We start from the raw sequence: 18,962 nt of genomic DNA, 5'->3' as shown, positions 1-18,962 counted from the left end.
ACAGCTACATTAAGGAGAGAAAAGATAGAAGAAACATTGATAGTCTAGTAGGTAGAACAGAGAAATAACAGAAAATAGCATGTCTGCATCCATCAACGTCACATACATGTAACAAACCCTTACTGACTAAAGCAAATAAATAAATGGAATACAATTTGGGACCAGATTTTGGAGCCGCTTGAGAGCTACAGTTCTCTTCTTCAACCTCAAAGTAATGAAGCACTATTATTAACAACTGAGAATGGAGGAGTGAAGGAGGTAGAAATTACTATTATTAAACTAGTACTTCATGTTAGCATTCTGCTAAATGCTTAAGTATCTTGTTTTATTCTTACCATTGGGCTGCAAGGTAGCTATTAATACCACCATTTCACAGGAGAAACACAGGTTAAGTTACCTGCTTAAAGTCTAACACCAAAGTTCATGCAGGATCTTCCCTCCATATCACATGAATGAGTGAAATGATTGGAGTGGTAGTATACTTTGGAAAGATTATCCTATTTATCTAGTTCAAACTTTAAGGAATATACTCTACTCCTAATATTTCTGAATTTATTACCTGTTAGGAAACAACAAAAATATTAAAAACATTTCTGTTACGTGTGGACATCGGACTTGTGGCACATGAACAAGGTCTAGCTCTTCTTGCTCTCTCTCAGTTCTAGCACCTGAAATCAACTTTATACCTTTTTACTTATAATGGCACTCCCCTCTTTACCAACAATATTTCTCTCCCTCTCTAGAATCAACTTAAGGTTGTATTAACTTTGATATCTAAGTCCTGGAATGACTGCTTTAGAACTGTTGGGAAATCTGACACCTTGAACAGGACAGAGCTTGTCTAAATAAAACGTCAACCCCCTTGGCATGTAACTAAACAAATAAAGGTAGTTATGTGAATTAGTTATAAAACTTTCTGGAATAAAATACCATATGTGTCATATGATAATCACAGGGCCTGATGTAACAGGATGCAATACTTTTTTAAGAACTTCCAATTTGGGCTTCCCTGGTGGCGCAGTGGTTGAGAGTCTACCTGCCGATGCAGGGGACGCGGGTTCGTGCCCAGGTCCGGGAAGATCCCACATGCCACGGAGCGGCTGGGCCCGTGAGCCATGGCCGCTGAGCCTGCACGTCCGGAGCCTGTGCTCCACAACGGGAGAGGCCACAACAGTGAGAGGCCTGCGTACCGCAAAAAAAAAAAGAACTTCCAATTCAGTAAATACAAACTAGATGCCTAAAATCTGCTGGCATTATGAAAGACACAAAGACTAGGATACAGTACATCATGGAAACTTAAGGGTCTCTAACAAGCAACAGGAAATTGAGAGAATGCCATTATGATCATTTTGGGTTCTAAGGACACCTCTATTAAAGAGTTTTTTAATTCTGAAAAAACATTTGCTCCATATTTTCAGTCACTCCACTTACAGGGGGATGCATTAAGAACTGTATAAAGCAGAAGACAAACTGAAACTCACCTTTTTCAGAGGAGTAGCTTGCCTCATATCATATAGTACTATATTCCTGTCAGAAGCACAACTTCCCAAGAGAAATGTCTAAAAATAAGTATAACAATCATCAGTTAAAAGCTAGGCTTGGCAGCAAACCATGTCCATTCAGTGAACAAATGATTTAATTACCCTCAATGTTTATGTTTAAGATACGAAGTTATAACATTAAAGTCCATTTTCAGAGGGTACAATGAATCACTCATAATCTCAGCAACCTAAGCCAAGTATTTTCATTGTTAAATCCCCACTTTAGATGCCTGTGATGATACTGTACAGATAATTCTGCATTCTATTTTAAAACAACATATTTACTTATCCATTCTTCAACTTAGACCTGTTTCCTGTTCTTCAGTATTATAAATAACACTTCAAAAAACATTTGCATACATTTAGCTCTTCTTTTTCTAAGGGTAAGATTTTAGTAGTGGCGTTACTCAATCAAAAAGTATGAACAATTTTATCGCTTTTGATATTTAGGAGTAATTGTTTTCCAAAGAGTTGTACCAATATACATTACAATGTGGAAATATATTAATTTTACTGCAACTGGGCAGCAATAGGTAGTGCCATTTAAAAATAATATCTGTATGGCAATATTTCCTATATACTGTCATCCTTTGGCATCTGTGGGGGAATGGTTTCAGGACCACCCACGGATACCAAAATCCACAGATGCACGAGTCCCTTGCCCTCTGTAACCACAGACACAGAACCCGCGGATATGGAGGGCCTACTATATAAATTACTGCTTTATTAGCAGTTAAACATTTCCTCATGTTTATTAACTCTCTGTATAAACTAGGTGTGTCCCTTGTCCAACTGTTCCAAGATGTTTAAAATATTTATTTGTAAGTCAGTTATAAATGTGCTAAGTGCTTACATAATCCTTGGCATAAGTGAAAATAAGCCATCTACCTACCAGTGGAGTCCCAAATCCCACCCTTTGTAGTACCATTCCTCCTCACCCATGGTTCCTGACACAACTCTTGGCTTCTGCCTCTATTATTCCTACTGCAAGCGTTAACAGGAACTAGAAGAGTCATTTACTAAGCAGCTGTATGGCCTGCTAGCTCCTACTACATGGGTGTATATAGTTCAAATAAAACTCATAAAGCCAATGCTACCATCACAATCTCTTCTCAGTTCTTTCCAAAACCCTCCTTCTTAAACCACTTCTTCTCTGAGCCTTTCCCCTAGTTAGTGAATCCTCTCAACCTTTCTTAGTTTCTCATTATGTCACTCCAAAGTCTGACCAGGTTCTGTTTCTAAAAGTAAAGACTTTAATTTGAACAAAGCAAAAAATTCTACCTAGATGGAAAGCTGACTTTCATACTGTAAAATGTAGCACTGCTCAGCATAAACTTTTGGCTTTATGAGAATTCTAGGCTTCAATATTTTAACAGAAAATTAATTATTAATGATTAGGAGACAAATACACTCCATTTGTTCATAGCAACACGCCCTTTCCATTAAGTTTAATACAGGGTAAGAGACATGCACACCATTTGCTTTTACCACTAAGTCAGTTCGTAGGTTAATAAAACACGCATTCACACACAGCTGAACAAATAGAGTTTTTATACAGGCAAATTTGAAAAACATGGTTGCTAGGTCATCACTAATAATTAATTATGATTTTAGAATTGGCCATCAGCTCTTCTGACACAGGTGTTCACCAAAACAGAGAAACAAAAGATCTCATTTACCCTTTAGAGAACTAGGAATCAGTATCTGTCTGTTCCTCCTGTTCATTTTTTTTTTTTAATAGCAGTAACACCACCATCTTAAATTTGGGGAGCACCTTTTAAAAATATTCACATATATTATCACATTTTACGCTTACAACAGACCTATGACGCACAATGGAAGATATAATTAATCTCATTTTAAAAATAAACAAATACAGAGAAAAACTGTGACTTGCATAAGGTCAATGCAAAGGCATGCTGGCAGGAAATACAGTTCCAAACTAGGTCCACCACAAGTAAGACATAAAATGTTCCCACAAGTTGCTTGTGTTTGTAACCTGCTTCTGCCTAGTGTCACCTTGGGCTGGCTCTGCAAAGCTGGCTTGCCCCTTCATGCCATATCTCACTTCTACAACCAAGGGGAACACAGGGAAGGCAGACAGAGGATGGAGTGAGGAAGATATAGTAGGGACAGATACCCTGCACCAGCGAGCAGCAAACATTTTCTGTAAAGGGCCAGAAAGGAAGTATTTTAGGCTTTGTGGGCCATATGGTTTCTGCAGTGCTTTCTTTACTTTGTAGTGCAAATGCCGTTACAAACAATAAATGAGCAAAAGGGCATTAGCACGGCTGTGTTTCAGTAAAACTTTTTTTTTTTTTTTTAACAAAAACAGGCAGTGGGCTCATAGACCATAGCTTGGCAACCCCTGCTCTAGACCTGCAGCCTCTCCCAGAAGTGTATATGCAGGTGTGTGCTGGAGGCAGGAGGGCATCCTCTGACTGACTTCTCAGCAGCACCTCAAAGCCAAGTTCACATCACACCGCAGCACCTCAGTCTTAATACGCTGCTACTCTGACTTAACCTTTTTCCCTCCTTTTATCAGTTAGGGTCTCTAAGAGTGTAAAACTTGAAGATCAGGATTTTCTCTGATACCATCTAACAAGATAATCTCCTGATAATTTCTAAAATCAGCTTACACATGCAGTGATTTCCTCTTCTTTCTGCAGGAAAAGCCATCTTTACTGAGTCTTCTGGAAAATGAGTTCATCAATTGTTACGTATTCAGGAAAAGCTCAGGGAAAAGTCTGGAGTCCAGGGGATAGCTTTGCCTTCAGGGAAACCTCCTTTCCCAAATTCGGACCTGAATAAACAATAAGTAGGAACTTCCCTGGTGGCGCAGTGGTTAAGAATCTGCCTGCCAACGCAGGGGACAAGGGTTCGAGCCCTGGTCCGGGAAGATCCCACATGCCACGGAGCAACTAAGCCCGTGTGCCACAGCTACTGAGCCTGCGTTCTAGAACCCGCGAGCCACAACTACTGAGCCCACGTGCCACAACTACTGAAGCCCATGCGCCTAGAGCCCGTGCTCCACAAGAGAAGCCAACACAATGAGAAGCCCACACACCGCAACGAAGAGTAGCCCCCACTCGCCGCAACTAGAGAAAGCCCACATGCAGAGACAAAGACCCAATGCAGCCAAAAATAAAATAAATAAATTTATTTAAAAAAAAGTAGGCTAATCTCTAACTCTTCCCTTAGACCTGGAAGAAATTAGGAATCACAGTTCAGATTTCTGAGCAAAGAAAAATGTAACTAATTATCATGTAGTACAAAAATAACCATGCATATTATTTTGAAGCACTGGTGCCCCTGCCATGTACAAATAATTAAAGAAAACAATGCTCAACACTCCTTCTTCTGATCTCCAAGAGAGTTAAGAAAAATTAACATTTTCCTAAAGGTACAAAGATGTTAATCTGTGGAACATCGAGTGTTGAAGGCACAAATAAAACTGGAGTTTCACAGGACAGTGTGTACGTGGATTCTACACCCACGAGCGCATGCACACACCCACCTCTTAACAGTGCTGAACACTAGTATCTGGGACTATAACTGTAGGCAAACATGTCAAGACCTGACCAAAGGTATAAGAACTCAGATATAATCTGGAAAATGGACCAAATGCTAGAACACCATTAAAATTCAGAAAATTCTTGTATCATACATTCAAAAGTTTCCTAAACAGAGCTGAAATTACTAGATAATAAGAAAACAATAAGCAGAACATATTTCAAAAAGGAACATTACCTCAATTGGGTTAAATTTAACACTGCTTATACTGTCAAATCCCCAAGTCATTGAACATATAGGACTGGTTCTTTGTTCATCCCAAATGTCTACTTGCTGTCCACATGTGGCAAAAACAGCTTCTTTCCAGTGATGATCAATTCCTGTATATACTGTCTTTTAAAGCAAAGATGTTGTTATAGATGAGTCTTTTCATTAGTACTTCAAATCTACAGAATATTTTAAATATATTTCTCTACACTCTCATTTGTTTAAGAAAATCCCAGTTCACAAAGAAGTTTCTTTGAAGCCCTCACTGAAAGGAGAAAACTCTACCATAAGAAATGATGTTTCTTATCACACATTCTGGGAACAAAGAAAAATGTTAACATGGGATGTATTTAATTAAGTTTGAATACATATCACTGAAGTAATTTTTAAATCATCATTGGGTATTGAAGGATCTTGGAACCAACTAATGAAACACAAAGGTAATTTCTAAAAAACTTAATTCCACATTTAACATATGAAGTACTGATTCCCAGGACAGAAACACAGATACAGACAACTGCATTAAAATTTATGGGGAGAAATAAAATTGGCGAGCGTGGATGCTAAGACTGTTGAAAGCAATAAAATCTCATAAATTTGGTATTATTTACTTAAAAATATGCGACTCGTCTATTCAGGACCAGCTTAAAGTCTACCTTCGTACTGTATGGCAAAAAATGTTTGCAAAGCAAATTAAAGGGAACTATTTAGCCAATACTTTAAGCTTTTAAGAACTCTTATCAGCATCCACAGATTTAGAATTATTTTCTATTCATGAAGGCAAGTCCTACAAACTTTTCCATAATAAGAATTAACCCCCAATACCACAGAGAAGGGGTAACACTAAATGTTTCAAAAATCTTTGGAACTCCTAGAGAAAAGACATTTTACAAGAATGAAACCAATTTTGTTTTACGAATTACCAATTTTTTACCATCTGCAAATTATTTCCATTTCATACTAATATCCCACCTCCACGTCCCTTCAAGAACACTTAGATTGACCATTAGAACACAGGAAGGCCCTGATCATGGGCTGGACCCCTCATCTAAAGAAAGAACATTTAGAACTTCTTGAAACCTGAAAAGCAGAACCTAAATATATACTAAATATAATACTGAAATGACAAAGAGATTTTAAAGATGCGATATTTAAAGATTAATTCTAATTTCAGAATTTCACTTAGTATCAAAACGTAAGCATTAAAAAACATGGGTAGGCCAAATTATCTGAATTATTAAGCTATAACTAAACTATATCATCTGATTTGCAGAATGTTAAGAAATGTAAGTAAGATTTATACAAAAACCACACTATTGCATTTATTCATTTCCTAAAGAATTCTTTCAAGTAAGAAATTCTGAGCTTTGTGAAAGATCCATGATGATATAAATCAGAAGTTGAAGCACTTTTTTCTGACCTTTACAGATTTCCTCCCATGTTCTTGCTATAGGAAATATTTCACTGCATCTTCTAGCTAAAAACAGAAACTGAACCCTACTGCAATGAACACCGAAGACTGTTCAAATTCTTGAACTGCAAAGGACATTCATTGCATTAAATGTTGCTTAGAACAGGTCAATTATTGCAGCCTAAAGTGTCTGATTTCTTATTCATATCTTTTTTGAAATTAAAATTATGAAATAATTGTAGGTAAAAGAGAAGAATTCTAATAGCCTAAGTATGGGTCAATTTATTTTTGTACCTTTCCTAATATTGTATGCAATGGTTCCTCCTCTTCTCCATAGCTTGGTCCATCCATTTTCCACTGCTTCACAGTTTTGTCATCACCAACCTAGAAATATTTATGATGATGATGATAATGAACAAGTTATAAACTGTACACTTGCCAACACATACATCAAATTATAAACCTCTCAGTTCAAAAAATAACACATACCATATTCTTTCCAGTACTGTATTTATTGATGCATTTATGTCCCACCTTGTTATAGTAAAGATTTGTGACAAACACATGAAGTACATAAAATTTAAAACAGCATGAGCAGAGCAAAAGAAGATTAGGGTAGAAACAAAGTTAGGTCATAAACATGGCAAAAACTGCATTATTGTAATAAAGATGACTTTTCAAATTAGGGAGAAAAATGAATTACAATAAAATGGTATTGTGAGATCAGATCGATCATTTAAGAAGTATGAACCAATCTGACATCTTATATAAAAATAAAATTCCAGGTAATTTTAAAGGTAAAAAATGCAACAAAACCCATAAAAAATACTAGAGAGAAGGCATTTTTAAATCTTGGCATAGGTAAAGTCCTTCTCTTCATGACACAAAACTCCAGAAACTATTAAGTCAGAGGTTGTCAAACTGTGAAGTGTAGACTTCTGAAGGACCCTGAGAATTTTTCAGGGGTCCAGGAGGTTGAGACTATTTTCGTGTTAGTAAAGGCATTGCTTGTCTTTTCACTAAGCTGACAGTTGCACAGATGGTGAAAGAAATGGTGAGTAGAACTGTTGGCGCCTTAGCCCAAATGAAAGCAAGGCAACAAACTATGGTAAATTAGACTTTGGTATATGGCAGATATGTTCAAGATAGTAGGTAAACATCGATTTTACTAATTTTTTTTGGAAATGTTTCCTCAGGCAAGGGAAACAAATGGGACTCCATCAAACTTAAAAAACTTCTGTACAGCAAAGAAAACTATCAACAAGATGAAAAGGCAAACGATATTTGCAAACGATATATCCAATAACGGGTTAATATTCAAAGTATACAAAGAACTCATACAACTCAGTATCAAAAAAACAACTCAAACAAAAAATGGCACAGGCTCTGTATAGACTTTTTTTAAAGAAGACAAACAGATGGCAAATTAGACACAGGAAAAGATGCTCAACATTACTAACCATCAGGCAAATGCAAATCAAAACCACAATCAGATATCACCTTACACCTGTGAGAATGGTTATTATCAAAGCCAACAAATAACAAGTGTTGGTGAGGATGCAGAGAAAAGGAAACCTTTTGTGCACTGTTGGTGGGGATGGAAATTGGTGTAGCCACTATGGAAAACAGCATGGAGATTCCTCAAAAAATTAAAAATAGAACTACCATATGACCCAGCAATTCAACTCCTAGGTATTTATTGGAAGATAACAAAAACACTAATCAGAAAAGATACAAGCACCCCTATGCTCAATGCAGCATTATTAACAATACAAGACAGGGAAGCAACCTAAGTGCCCATCAACAGATGAATGGATAAAGAAAATATATTATATATATATATACAATGGAATATAATTCAGCCATAAAAAAAGAATGAAATCTTGTGATTTGCAAGAACATCGATGGACCTAGAGGGTATAATGCTAAGTGAAATAAGTCAGACAGAGAAAGATAAACACTGTATGATTTCACTTATATGTGAAATCTAAAAAACAAATGAACAAACATAACAAAATGGAAACAGAATTATCAATATAGAGCACAAAAAGGTGGTTGCCAGAGGGGAGGGGGTGGGGGAATGAGAGAAATAGGTGAGAGAGATTAAGAGGTATGAACTTCCAGTTGCAAAATAAGTGTACAGTGTATATAGTCAATAACTATGGGTATCTATATATATGGTGACATCATAACTAGACTTACTGTGGTGATCATTTTGAAATGTATAGAAATATTGAATCACTATATTGTATACCAAGAACTAACAGTGCTGTAGGTCAATTATACTTCAAAAACAGAAAAACAAACTTATAGAAAAAGAGATGAGATTTGTGGTTACCATAGGTGGAAGGAGGAAACTGGATGAAGGCAGTGAAAGGTACAAACTTATTTATAAGATAAATATTAGAGATGTAATGTACAACATGATAAATATAATTAACATGGCTGTATGTTATATATGAAAGTTGTTGAGACTAAATCCTAAGAGTTCTCATCACAAGAAAAAAAATCCTTTTTCTATTTCTTTAATTTTGTATTTATATGAGATGATGGATGTTCACTCAACTTACTGTGATAATCATTTCATGATGCATGTAAGTCAAATCATTATTGCTGTACACCTTAAACTTACACAGTACTATATGTCAATTATACCTCCATAAAACCGTTTCTAATCCCCAAAATAAAAATGTTCCTAAACCTAACAATTACTTTCAACTGTTTTCACTCCCCAGGACTATTATTGCTTATGCAGACTATTAAAACAGCCTCCAAACTGATCGCTTACTGCTGTCAAAATCTCAAAGCTCAGCATAGATTCTGTCATTCCCCTATTAAAAAGCTTTCAATGAACTTGAACACGTATTTGTATATGATAGCATTATTCACAAAAGCCAAAAGTTGGAAATAACCCAAACGTCCATTGATGGATGAATGGATAAACAAAATGTGCTATATACATATAATGGAATATTATTCAGCCTTAAAAAGGAAAGAAATTCTGATACATGCTACAACATGGATGAGCCTTAAAGACATTATACTAAGTGAAATAAATGAGACACACAGAGACACAAAGTCCAACAGTGATTACCGGTAGCTCGGGGGTGGGAGGTAGGCATGGGAGATGTGGAGTTAGTATTTAATGGGTACAGAGTTTCAGTCTGCGAAGGTGATAGTGGTGATGGTGTACAATGATGTGAATGTACTTAATGCCACTGAAATGTACACTTAAAAATGGTTAGAATGGTAAATTTTATGTTATGTGTATTTTATCATACACAAAAATCCTTCAATGATGTATTAATAACAGACAAAGGAGTACAAATTACTCATCTTGTTTTGTTTTCTTTTTTTAAAGTGGCTTTTTTTTTTTTTTTTTGGCTGCCTTGGGTCCTCGTTGCTGCGCACAGGCTTTCTCTAGTTGCGGCGAGCAGGGGCTACTCTTGGTGCATGGGCTTCTCATTGCGGTGGCTTCTCCTGTTGTGGAGCACGGGCTCCAGAGCGCAGGCTCAGTAGCTGTGGCGCACGGGTTTAGTTGCTCCGCAGCATGTGGGATCTTCCCAGACCAGGGATCAAACCTGTGTCCCCTACATTGGCAGACGGATTCTTAACCAGTGTGCCACCAGGGAAGTCCCTACTCATCTTGTTTTAATCCCACTTCTGAGTGTCCTATAGAATATTAGTTCAGTAATATGTTAAGTAATTATGTATAAAAAGTATGGAAAAGGCTGGATTACATAAAGAAAACCAGGACTTCTCCAAGTTTTAGTAAGTTATTTTGCATTGTGAAACTCTGAAAGGGCCTTGGACCATGAAAATGAACTCAGAAAATATTCAATTACATCAGTTTATACATGTTGAAAAGAGTTAATGATTTAACTGCATTATACTTACAGTAAAAAAGGAAGTCCCACAAAAGCGAGTACATATTCCTCGTACAAAACCTTCATGTGCTTGTATCACACGAATACATTTTCGTTTAGTTAAGTTCCAAATTCTAACCTACGATAAAGCATACTAGGAAATTTCAGTGACATATAAATTAAAAACGTTCAGGCACAGGAGTACATTCCAAGAAAAATAAATTCAACACTGAAAAGGCTGTAAATCACTCTACCAGACAGCTAAAGACAAAATCCTCTAGATTAAAATAATGCAATGTCTATGGATAAGAATATCAACAAGCAGAAAACTGAACCTGTTAAATACTCTGTTGATTCTAGTTTAAAGTGTTTCAAAGCTTTCTTTCTTTGCCAGAGTGGGGAAATTAAGTGTTGAACTGTTAATAACATTCTCTGTGGAAAAAAACTCACAGTTAAATATCTGTACTGTAAACATGCCTTATTACTTACTGTCAAATAGCCTTAAGTTATACATTTTAAATATCTTAGGTTTAGATAAGAAACTACTGAAATTACCAATTCAAATAGAATTTACTATTGAGAATTAAAAGAAAACAGAACATAGAAAAATAAAATCAAAACAGTTAAAACCCACAGTAACGCACAACTAAAGGAAGAACGTTTGTAATATAACTATTTTTAGTTTAAAATATCAACGTTTAGAGTGACACTTGCCTCTCCATCACATGCCCCAGAAAGGACAGTAGCCAGACTCTTCGGATGTTTAGCCAAGCAACTGACTCCGTCTCGGTGACCATCCAGGGAAGCAAGGAACGGTTTCGCAAAAACCCGTTCCAGTTTGGTGGCATTTAAAGCTCTTACATATTCTCGTGGGACCTCAAAAGGATGTAAGGTAGGATCATAGTTTCTTGGAACTGAAATAAGAATGATTCCTCTTAATAAAATAATTCACATTAAATATTTCCTGTGGTCTTCCTCAGCTAATCATTCTATTTGTTACTCAAAAAACGTTTATCAGGGACACTGTGCCTAGCACTGTGGAGAATACAAAAGTTGAAGACCCTTTGTCCAAAACCTTTCCAAAATTACCAGAAAATCATGGAATTGTCTTCCTTATTTTATGTTTCACAGAGCTCCAATACTTCAATCTTTCCATTTTGTTATCTATTAACACTTCCATCCAGAAACTATAAAGAAATAGGAAGATGTTATAAGAAATAAGATCCCTAATAACAAGATCAGGTAACTAATAACTTCCTAACCTCAAGATTCTGTGACCAGCCAGTCATTCACTCATTCCTTCATTCATACATTAATAATGCAACTCCTAGGTACCGGGTGATGTCTAAATACAGGATATAGAACCAAATACGATTATACCACTCTCTGCAAGCTCAGTCTGATGGGAAAGACTGATAGTCACAATAATAACGAGGCAATGTAATAAAAACTCTGATATTAGTATAAAAATATGTGACAGAAACATAGAAGGAGAGTGCTTAAGTGTGTACAGGATGGGGGGAAATGTGCAGGGGATAAGTTTGGAAAGACTATTGTTCAGAGAAAGCTTCCCAGAGCTAGGAGAGAAACTGGGTAAGGGCTTGTGACACAGGATGCCTCAAAGAGAATGACTGAAATGCACTCAGACTGGCAAGAGTAAATGTAAGCTAGTTGTGGGAAAAGTAATCACTGGTGAAACTGAAGAGGAAGATGGGACCAAGTTCAAGGAATAGGGATGATGTCAAGTCCAAATGACACAACCTAATTTGCATTTTAGAAGCATTACTGTTTTGTTACTTAACCTGTAAACATTTTGTGAGCAGAGACCATATATTTACTTAGCATTGCTCATTTTATATATATATATATATTCTCCACGACTCAATGATAGTGAAATATTGTTCCAGCCTCACCTTCTACGGCTTAACCCCTTACTCAAACTCCGAAGACATGGCCTTTTTTTATGCCTTAAGTTTATTCCTGCCTTAAGGCATTGCACCTGTTATTCTCTTCGCTTAGAATAGTCTGTTCATACATGGATGGTCCCTTGTCATTTAGGTATCACGAGTTATAATTCATAAGCAGTCAGCATGTTAATGGGGGAACAAGACACCCAGTAACAGAAAAATAAAGCTCATTAATTTCATTTTAGCCATTCGCACATCAAACTTCTCCACAAGTTTTTAAGAGAGAACTGATGGCTTTACGTTTCACCTTTATCTCTTCCCACATCCAGAAGGACGTAATTTTAAGGAGTAAATTAGCCAAAAGAGCAACGGGAAAAGTTTAAAGGTCTGCTCAATTGTTAAATCCTTCAATCCACGAGTTTGGCTCACTCAAGTTCCTCTTTTCTTCAACAGGAACCTGAGAACAATCAGGGAGCAGCAGCTGGAAAGGGGGAGGTGGAATCATTTCCCCATATAACTAACTTTCCCTCTTACCACTAGAGAAAGTTATTAGAAAAAGTACTTGAAAACAAGGGTTCTGCTACCCAGTACCAGAACGGCTTTATGCCCTGGCGAAAAGGAACAGGAAAAGAAGAACGAGAGTGGAACACCAGGCTCCCCTCCAGCTTTATTCGGTGGAAACCGAGGCCAGATCCAAGCCTGGTGGACTCCCGACTAACTTGTCTCACCTCTCTGTAAGTCCAGTTTGGTTTCGCGGACATAGCTGTCCGGGTTCCGGCTCAACATCTTCACCTTCATCTTGCTCCTAGTTCTTCCCGACTCCACGAGCCTTCCCCTGCTGTTGCCGCCGCCTCCTCCTCCACGAACACACACCACTTCCGCTTCTTCTAGACTACTTCCTGTCACGTGACTTCCACGGAGCGGAAACCGGGTTTCGCTGGGCCCTGCGGTGCTCCGTAGTTTTGCGGACAAAGGTTGGCTGGGGGCGGTGTTTCAGTGGTGTTCTCCCATCCACGCCCTTCGGCCTAAGCCAGCCGCCGAGGTGGGCGAGGCGGGGCGGGAACTTGGCGGAGGCGCCCCGCCCCCTTCTTGCTCTCCTCCGGGTAGGCGTGGCGTGCGGCAGCGCACTTCTGTACCCCTAGCTCCTGGGTCTCCAGGCTTCATCCCGCGCCCAGGCGTGTGACTCCACGCGCGGGTTCCGGAAGTGGGCTCGTGCCCTGCGGTTTCTGCTCCAGCGTGGCGACCGTCGCCACGGTGGCGGCCACCGCATCTCGTCCCACTTCCACGGCATCACCGGGCCCTGAGCCCATGACGGGCCAGGGCCAGTCGGCGTCCGGGTCGTCGGCGTGGAGCACAGTATTCCGCCACGTCCGGTACGAGAATCTGGTGGCGGGCGTTACCGGCGGGGTCCTTTCCAACCTCGCGCTGCACCCGCTGGATCTCGTGAAGATCCGCTTCGCCGGTAAGAAACCGCTCAGACCCTGGGCTTCTCCTTGCTGTCACCCCGAACTGAGTGATAAAAGACGCAGTCGGAGGCATTGGCCTCTCCTGCCTCTTCCACAAGGCAGGTGAGGCGAGCGTTGAAGAAGATGCTGTTTGTCCGGGCTCGCCTGGGGCCAGATTTGAGGGAGGGGAGTTTGGTAAAGTGGTCTGGCAAACGTCGTCCCCTTTCCCTAATACTGAGGAATGAGGAATATGGATATAAAAGTCTGAGAAAAGTTCTCATTGGTATAGAACGTGGGACTCAAAGCCTGATTTATAAAATAAGAAAGGGTTTATCACATTTTAGGGCTTAACCCTCACAGGTGTAAATAATTCACCCTTAGAGGTACAGGTTTCTCCCGCTTTTCGAAAGTTCGCTTTACAGCATCAAGCCGCCATAACTTTGAACTGTGTCTGTGAGCATCTGTGCTTTATCTGGATTTATGTTGTGCATCCATTAGCAAGGTGTGTGTTACGGTAATTGCTTCTTCGCTTTATGCAGTTTTGGCTTATTAAAGCTTTCATGCTTTACTTTCGCATAGCCAGGGAAGCCTGTACTTTGAAAGCTAAGGATAGTCACGTGTTTGGCCGCAGGGCTGAGAGGGAAAATGCAAGTGCTTGGAGTAGGGAGTAATCCTTAGCAGAGGATTAGGAATGAGGTTGGGATAGAATTCTCTTGAAAGTTTGGTTTTGGTGTTTACAGTGTCCTGTGAAGGAATGTCCTGTGAAGGAATAACTAGCTAGAATTCAAATAGTATTCTTTATTTGGCTTTATTGAATTAATTTCATTGAGTTAAGTGAATTAAGTATATTGCAATTAACAAAGTACTTTAACATAAACTCAACGTTAAATTCTGGAAAAGATAGCTTCAAAGAAGGTCTTTGATAACTTTATTTGGAAAGTATTTTCTGTCATTTCTATTCTCTTATTACTATTACTAAAAGTGGGGTCCAGCTGCTCGCCATTCAAAAGCCAATAAAGAGGCAAAGTTGGTGGAAGGGAAAGTTTACTTTATTTCAGAGGCAGGCATCTGGGGGCGGGAGGGCCGCTCGTGTCCAAAGACTGATTCCCACACCCCCTTCCCAGACAGTCAGTCGGTAAGACCTTTTATAGGCGGAGGGAGGGGGCTACATGTAGAAACAACACAGGCAGCTCTGACAGTCATCTTGAAATTGGTCATGCAGCATAATCTTTATTGTTTTAAGTACAGCTAGTCTTCAGTTCCAGGGTCGGTTTGTTCCCATTTCTTTGAGGCCAGTTCTTGGAATTGTGGCAGCTTATGTCATGGCTAATCTAGTCATCATGTAGTTAACTTCTTCCACCTGGCGAGCATTTCAGTATCTACAAAACAGCTCAAAGTATATGGCTCAGAATATTATCTACAGCCCTTGAAGAGGAACTAAAGGTCCTTGACTTTGCTGAATGAGTAAATTATTATTATTTGGTCCTGTTTGACCGTTTTCCTTTGCTTCCGTATTTTCTCAGTTCTCTAATTAAACTTACTCTTTTTTTTGTTTGTTTGTTTGTTTGTTTGTTTTCCGGTATGCGGGCCTCTCACTGTTGTGGCCTCTCCCGTTGTGGAGCACAGGCTCCGGACGCGCAGGCTCAGCGGCCATGGCTCATGGGCCCAGCTGTTCCGTGGCATGTGAGATCTTCCCGGACCGGGGCATGAACCCGTGTCCCCTGCATCGGCAGGCGGACTCTCAACCACTGCACCACCAGGGAAACCCTAAACTTATTCACTGACCAAAGTTTTTCTACAGGCAAAAGGCAGGCGGAGGATGTGGGGGGGAAAGGACCATAGGGTCCTGCTCTATTTCATTACTACAAGTTAATTTCTACCATGAGAATTAGATCAGAAGTCGATTATCTTAAAGAGTTAGGTAATTGTATTCTGTTCACCTGGTGTATATTGGTCTTTTAACATTTGTAGACTGCTGTATGGGATACAGAAGCACCTAAAGTTCTTGCCCTCAGGAAACTTAAATTCTAATGGTAGGTTTGAGACTTAGTCAAATAAAAAGTAATTGTAGACAACATAAAATTAAGGACAAAATGGAATAAATCCAAATACGAAAACATGAGTAGAGATAGACTGTTAAGAAAAGTGTAGGGCTTCCCTGGTGGCGCAGTGGTTGAGAGTCCGCCTGCCGATGCAGGGGACGCGCGTTCGTGCCTGGTCTGGGAAGATCCCACATGCCGCGGAGCAGCTGGTCCCGTGAGCCATGGCCATTGAGTCTGTGCGTCCGGAGCCTGTGCTCCGCAACGGGAGAGGCCACAACAGTAAGAGGCCCGCGTACTGCAAAAAAAAAAAAAAGAAAAAAGAAAAGTGTAGATTGGTGATGACCACGGATATATATGTATATCTGTAAATGTTCCATTAGATCCTTTTTTTAAATTATAAATTTATTTATTTTTGGGTGTGTTGGGTCTTTGTTTCTGTGCGAGGGCTTTCTCTACTTGCGGCGAGCGGGGGCCGCTCTTAATTGCGTTACGCGGGCCTCTCACTGTCGCGGCCTCTCTTGTTGTGGAGCACAGGTTCAGTAGTTGTGGCTCACGGGCCTAGTTGCTCCGCGGCATGTGGGATCTTCCCAGACCAGGGCTCGAATCCGTGTCCCCTGCATTGGCAGGCAGATTCTCAACCACTGTGCCACCAGGGAAGCCCTCCGTTAGATCTTGAGGTTCCCCAGAGAAGGACTAAAATTTTTGACAGCTGGAGAGGAGGCAAGAAGCCATTGAAAATCAGTGGAAATTATGGAGTGTTCTCCCTAGAAGAAAACCCACAGAGGCATATAATTTCCAGTTTACCATGCACACACAAATAATAATTATGACAACAGGGAACATTCATTGAGCATTTACTTGCAGCAAGAGCAATGAACTAAGAACCTTACTTGCATTATATCATTTACTACTCTGCACAACCCTGTGAATTTATTATCCCTGTTATACAGGTGAGAATAATCGAAGCTGACTAACTTGCCCAAGTCACAAGTTTGTAAAGATAGATCTGAATTTGAATCCAGGCAGGCTAACTCAAGTACCCTCTGGCACTTAACGACTTACCCCAGTACCTCTAGGAATTCCTGGTATACTGTGGCTTGAACATGAAGGCAGGAATTCTGGACTTGGGTGCAGGTGCAGGCCTATATGACTTGGTATTTCTCTTCTGCAGCATTTTATGTAAGAGCAGAAGAGGTGATGGTTGAGGTGATCATTGAGGAATAGTGTGGTTGGCCTGATGAGTTTAAGACAGTGCTGTGAAGCAAACTGTGCCTGAGAAAAGGGAATTCTTGGTACCTGAGAATATCGGTAGTCTTGGTGAAATGGTGAGAGTATTAGGAGGCCAGTAGGGCTGACGTGATTGAGATAGGATTGGGGGACAAAATTAAAGATCTAGGAGTTGAAGCAGAACTTTGTAATAAAAAGCCCATAGTGTGGCTGTGAAATGGTGATAAGAAAGAAGAAAACTTAGGAAGATGAATAACTGAAATCAAAATAGTTGCCTGGCCACCAGCATTAGTACTAGAGTTTTTATGCTTTCATAAAATTAAGCCCTTATAATAAAATTATAATACCTAGTGATGGGGGTGTTAGTCTTGACCATTAAACCAAACCTGCAATATTTCAATGAGTTCAGGTACAGATTGGAACTCAGAGGTGTCCAGAGTAGTCAAAGGATTAAAAATCATTTCATACGAGAAATGACTGGAGGAACTAGTTTAACTTAGGGGGTGGGAGGGACTTAAGGTATAAGAACTGCCATGTGGGAAAGGGAGCTGCCTTATTGAAGGTGATCTGAAGGTCAGACAGAGGTTGGGTGGAAATTACAGGGAAGCAGATTTTGGCCTGGCAAAGTGCTGGTGCTCAGAAGTGAAACTGGCAATGATGGGCAGTGGTTCAGCAGTTGGATGACAGAGGTTAGAAAATATTATTGTGTTGGGTGGAAAGGTCACTTGAGGTGATTATTGAGACCCCTTATAACTTCAAGACTTAAAATGTTCAAGATGACACTTTAAGTCATCAAGATTGATGAGAGGGAGCCCCAACAAAGAATGTGAGTGAGGTATAAAAGTAGTAATTTTCTAAAATAACCTGAAATCCTAATCTGTAGGTTAATCAAGGAACCAAAATGTAGAGCCCGTAACAAGAATAGCATACAGTCAAGTTTTGTATGTATGTGGTATTGCAAGACCCAGTAGCATAAAGTAATACTTACCGAATGTTTGCTATGTGCCAGGCATGCTTTTAGGAGCTTTATATGTATTAACTCACTTAATTCTCTGTAACTTTTAAAGTTACGTTCTGTTATGTTTCCCATTTTGTGGATGAGAAAACTCGGGCACAGAGTAATCTAGTAACTTACTCAGGGTCACACAGTAAGTGTTGGAATTGGGGTTCAAACCCAGGAAGTCTGATTTCATAGCATATACTGTTAGACTGAAACCATAAGTGGGTAGTTTGGTATAACTAAGCATATGCTGTTAGACTGAAACCATAAGTGGGTAGTTTGGTATAACTAAAGGGTAAAATGCTAAAGGTTGAAATGAAAATTATTCCAGAAAGTTAAGCTTCTGGATTGACGCATCTTTTATGCCATGTAAAAATGGAAGCCAGGTCTGGATGTTAGGAATGAGATCAGGACTAGAGATGTGGAAACCATAGCGCAGGGATAGAAATTCAAGCTACTTAAAGATTGAGAGACTACCCCTGTTGAGTGGAAAGACTGCCTAAAAAAATCAGCATTTAAAGGATGGGCAGAAGAGAAGGAGGCTGCAAAGGAAATTTAGTGGCCAAAGAAGTAAGAGGAAAATCAGGAGAGAGTGAAACTAGCCCAAAGAAGTGTGTTTTAGGAGGTAAACGATGTCAGGTGCTGCTCAAGGGTTAAATAGAGAGGAATCCCAAAGTGCACTTGGAGGTCTTTAACCTGCAGTAGCAGGTGGAGGCCCAAACCAGCTTGCAGTGGATTGAGAA

The 18,962-nt window shown here is 39.5% G+C and overlaps 2 protein-coding genes across 3 annotated transcripts in view; one reads left to right on the top strand and one right to left on the bottom strand.

The window, feature by feature from the left end:
• Positions 1 to 13,355, bottom strand: part of DCAF13 (DDB1 and CUL4 associated factor 13) — a 57,822-nt gene extending 44,467 nt beyond the window's left edge. For both annotated transcript variants that reach the window (XR_014326879.1, XM_082858916.1), the window contains exons 1-6: positions 13,234 to 13,355; positions 11,313 to 11,512; positions 10,630 to 10,737; positions 7,027 to 7,116; positions 5,292 to 5,447; positions 1,482 to 1,559 (exon numbers count right to left, since the gene is read on the bottom strand). Coding sequence is in view for 1 of the 2 variants with exons in the window: in XM_082858916.1 (XP_082715042.1) it covers positions 1,482 to 1,559; positions 5,292 to 5,447; positions 7,027 to 7,116; positions 10,630 to 10,737; positions 11,313 to 11,512; positions 13,234 to 13,303 (702 nt within the window). In the remaining variant the exon portion in view is untranslated. The remainder of the gene's footprint in view (positions 1 to 1,481; positions 1,560 to 5,291; positions 5,448 to 7,026; positions 7,117 to 10,629; positions 10,738 to 11,312; positions 11,513 to 13,233) is intronic.
• A 298-nt stretch (positions 13,356 to 13,653) lies between these two features.
• The window catches only part of SLC25A32 (solute carrier family 25 member 32), a 49,246-nt gene continuing 43,937 nt past the window's right edge, over positions 13,654 to 18,962 (top strand). The window contains exon 1 of the mRNA XM_082858877.1: positions 13,654 to 13,967. Within this exon, the coding sequence (XP_082715003.1) occupies positions 13,814 to 13,967 (154 nt within the window). The 5' untranslated portion in view covers positions 13,654 to 13,813. The remainder of the gene's footprint in view (positions 13,968 to 18,962) is intronic.

The sequence above is a fragment of the Leucopleurus acutus genome, assembly GCF_964270905.1.
Source record: "Leucopleurus acutus genome assembly, chromosome: 17".
NCBI classification, from domain to species: Eukaryota; Metazoa; Chordata; class Mammalia; order Artiodactyla; family Delphinidae; genus Leucopleurus; species Leucopleurus acutus.
Note: the sequence above shows the minus strand (reverse complement) of the source record. Positions and strands in the feature narration are given on the sequence as shown.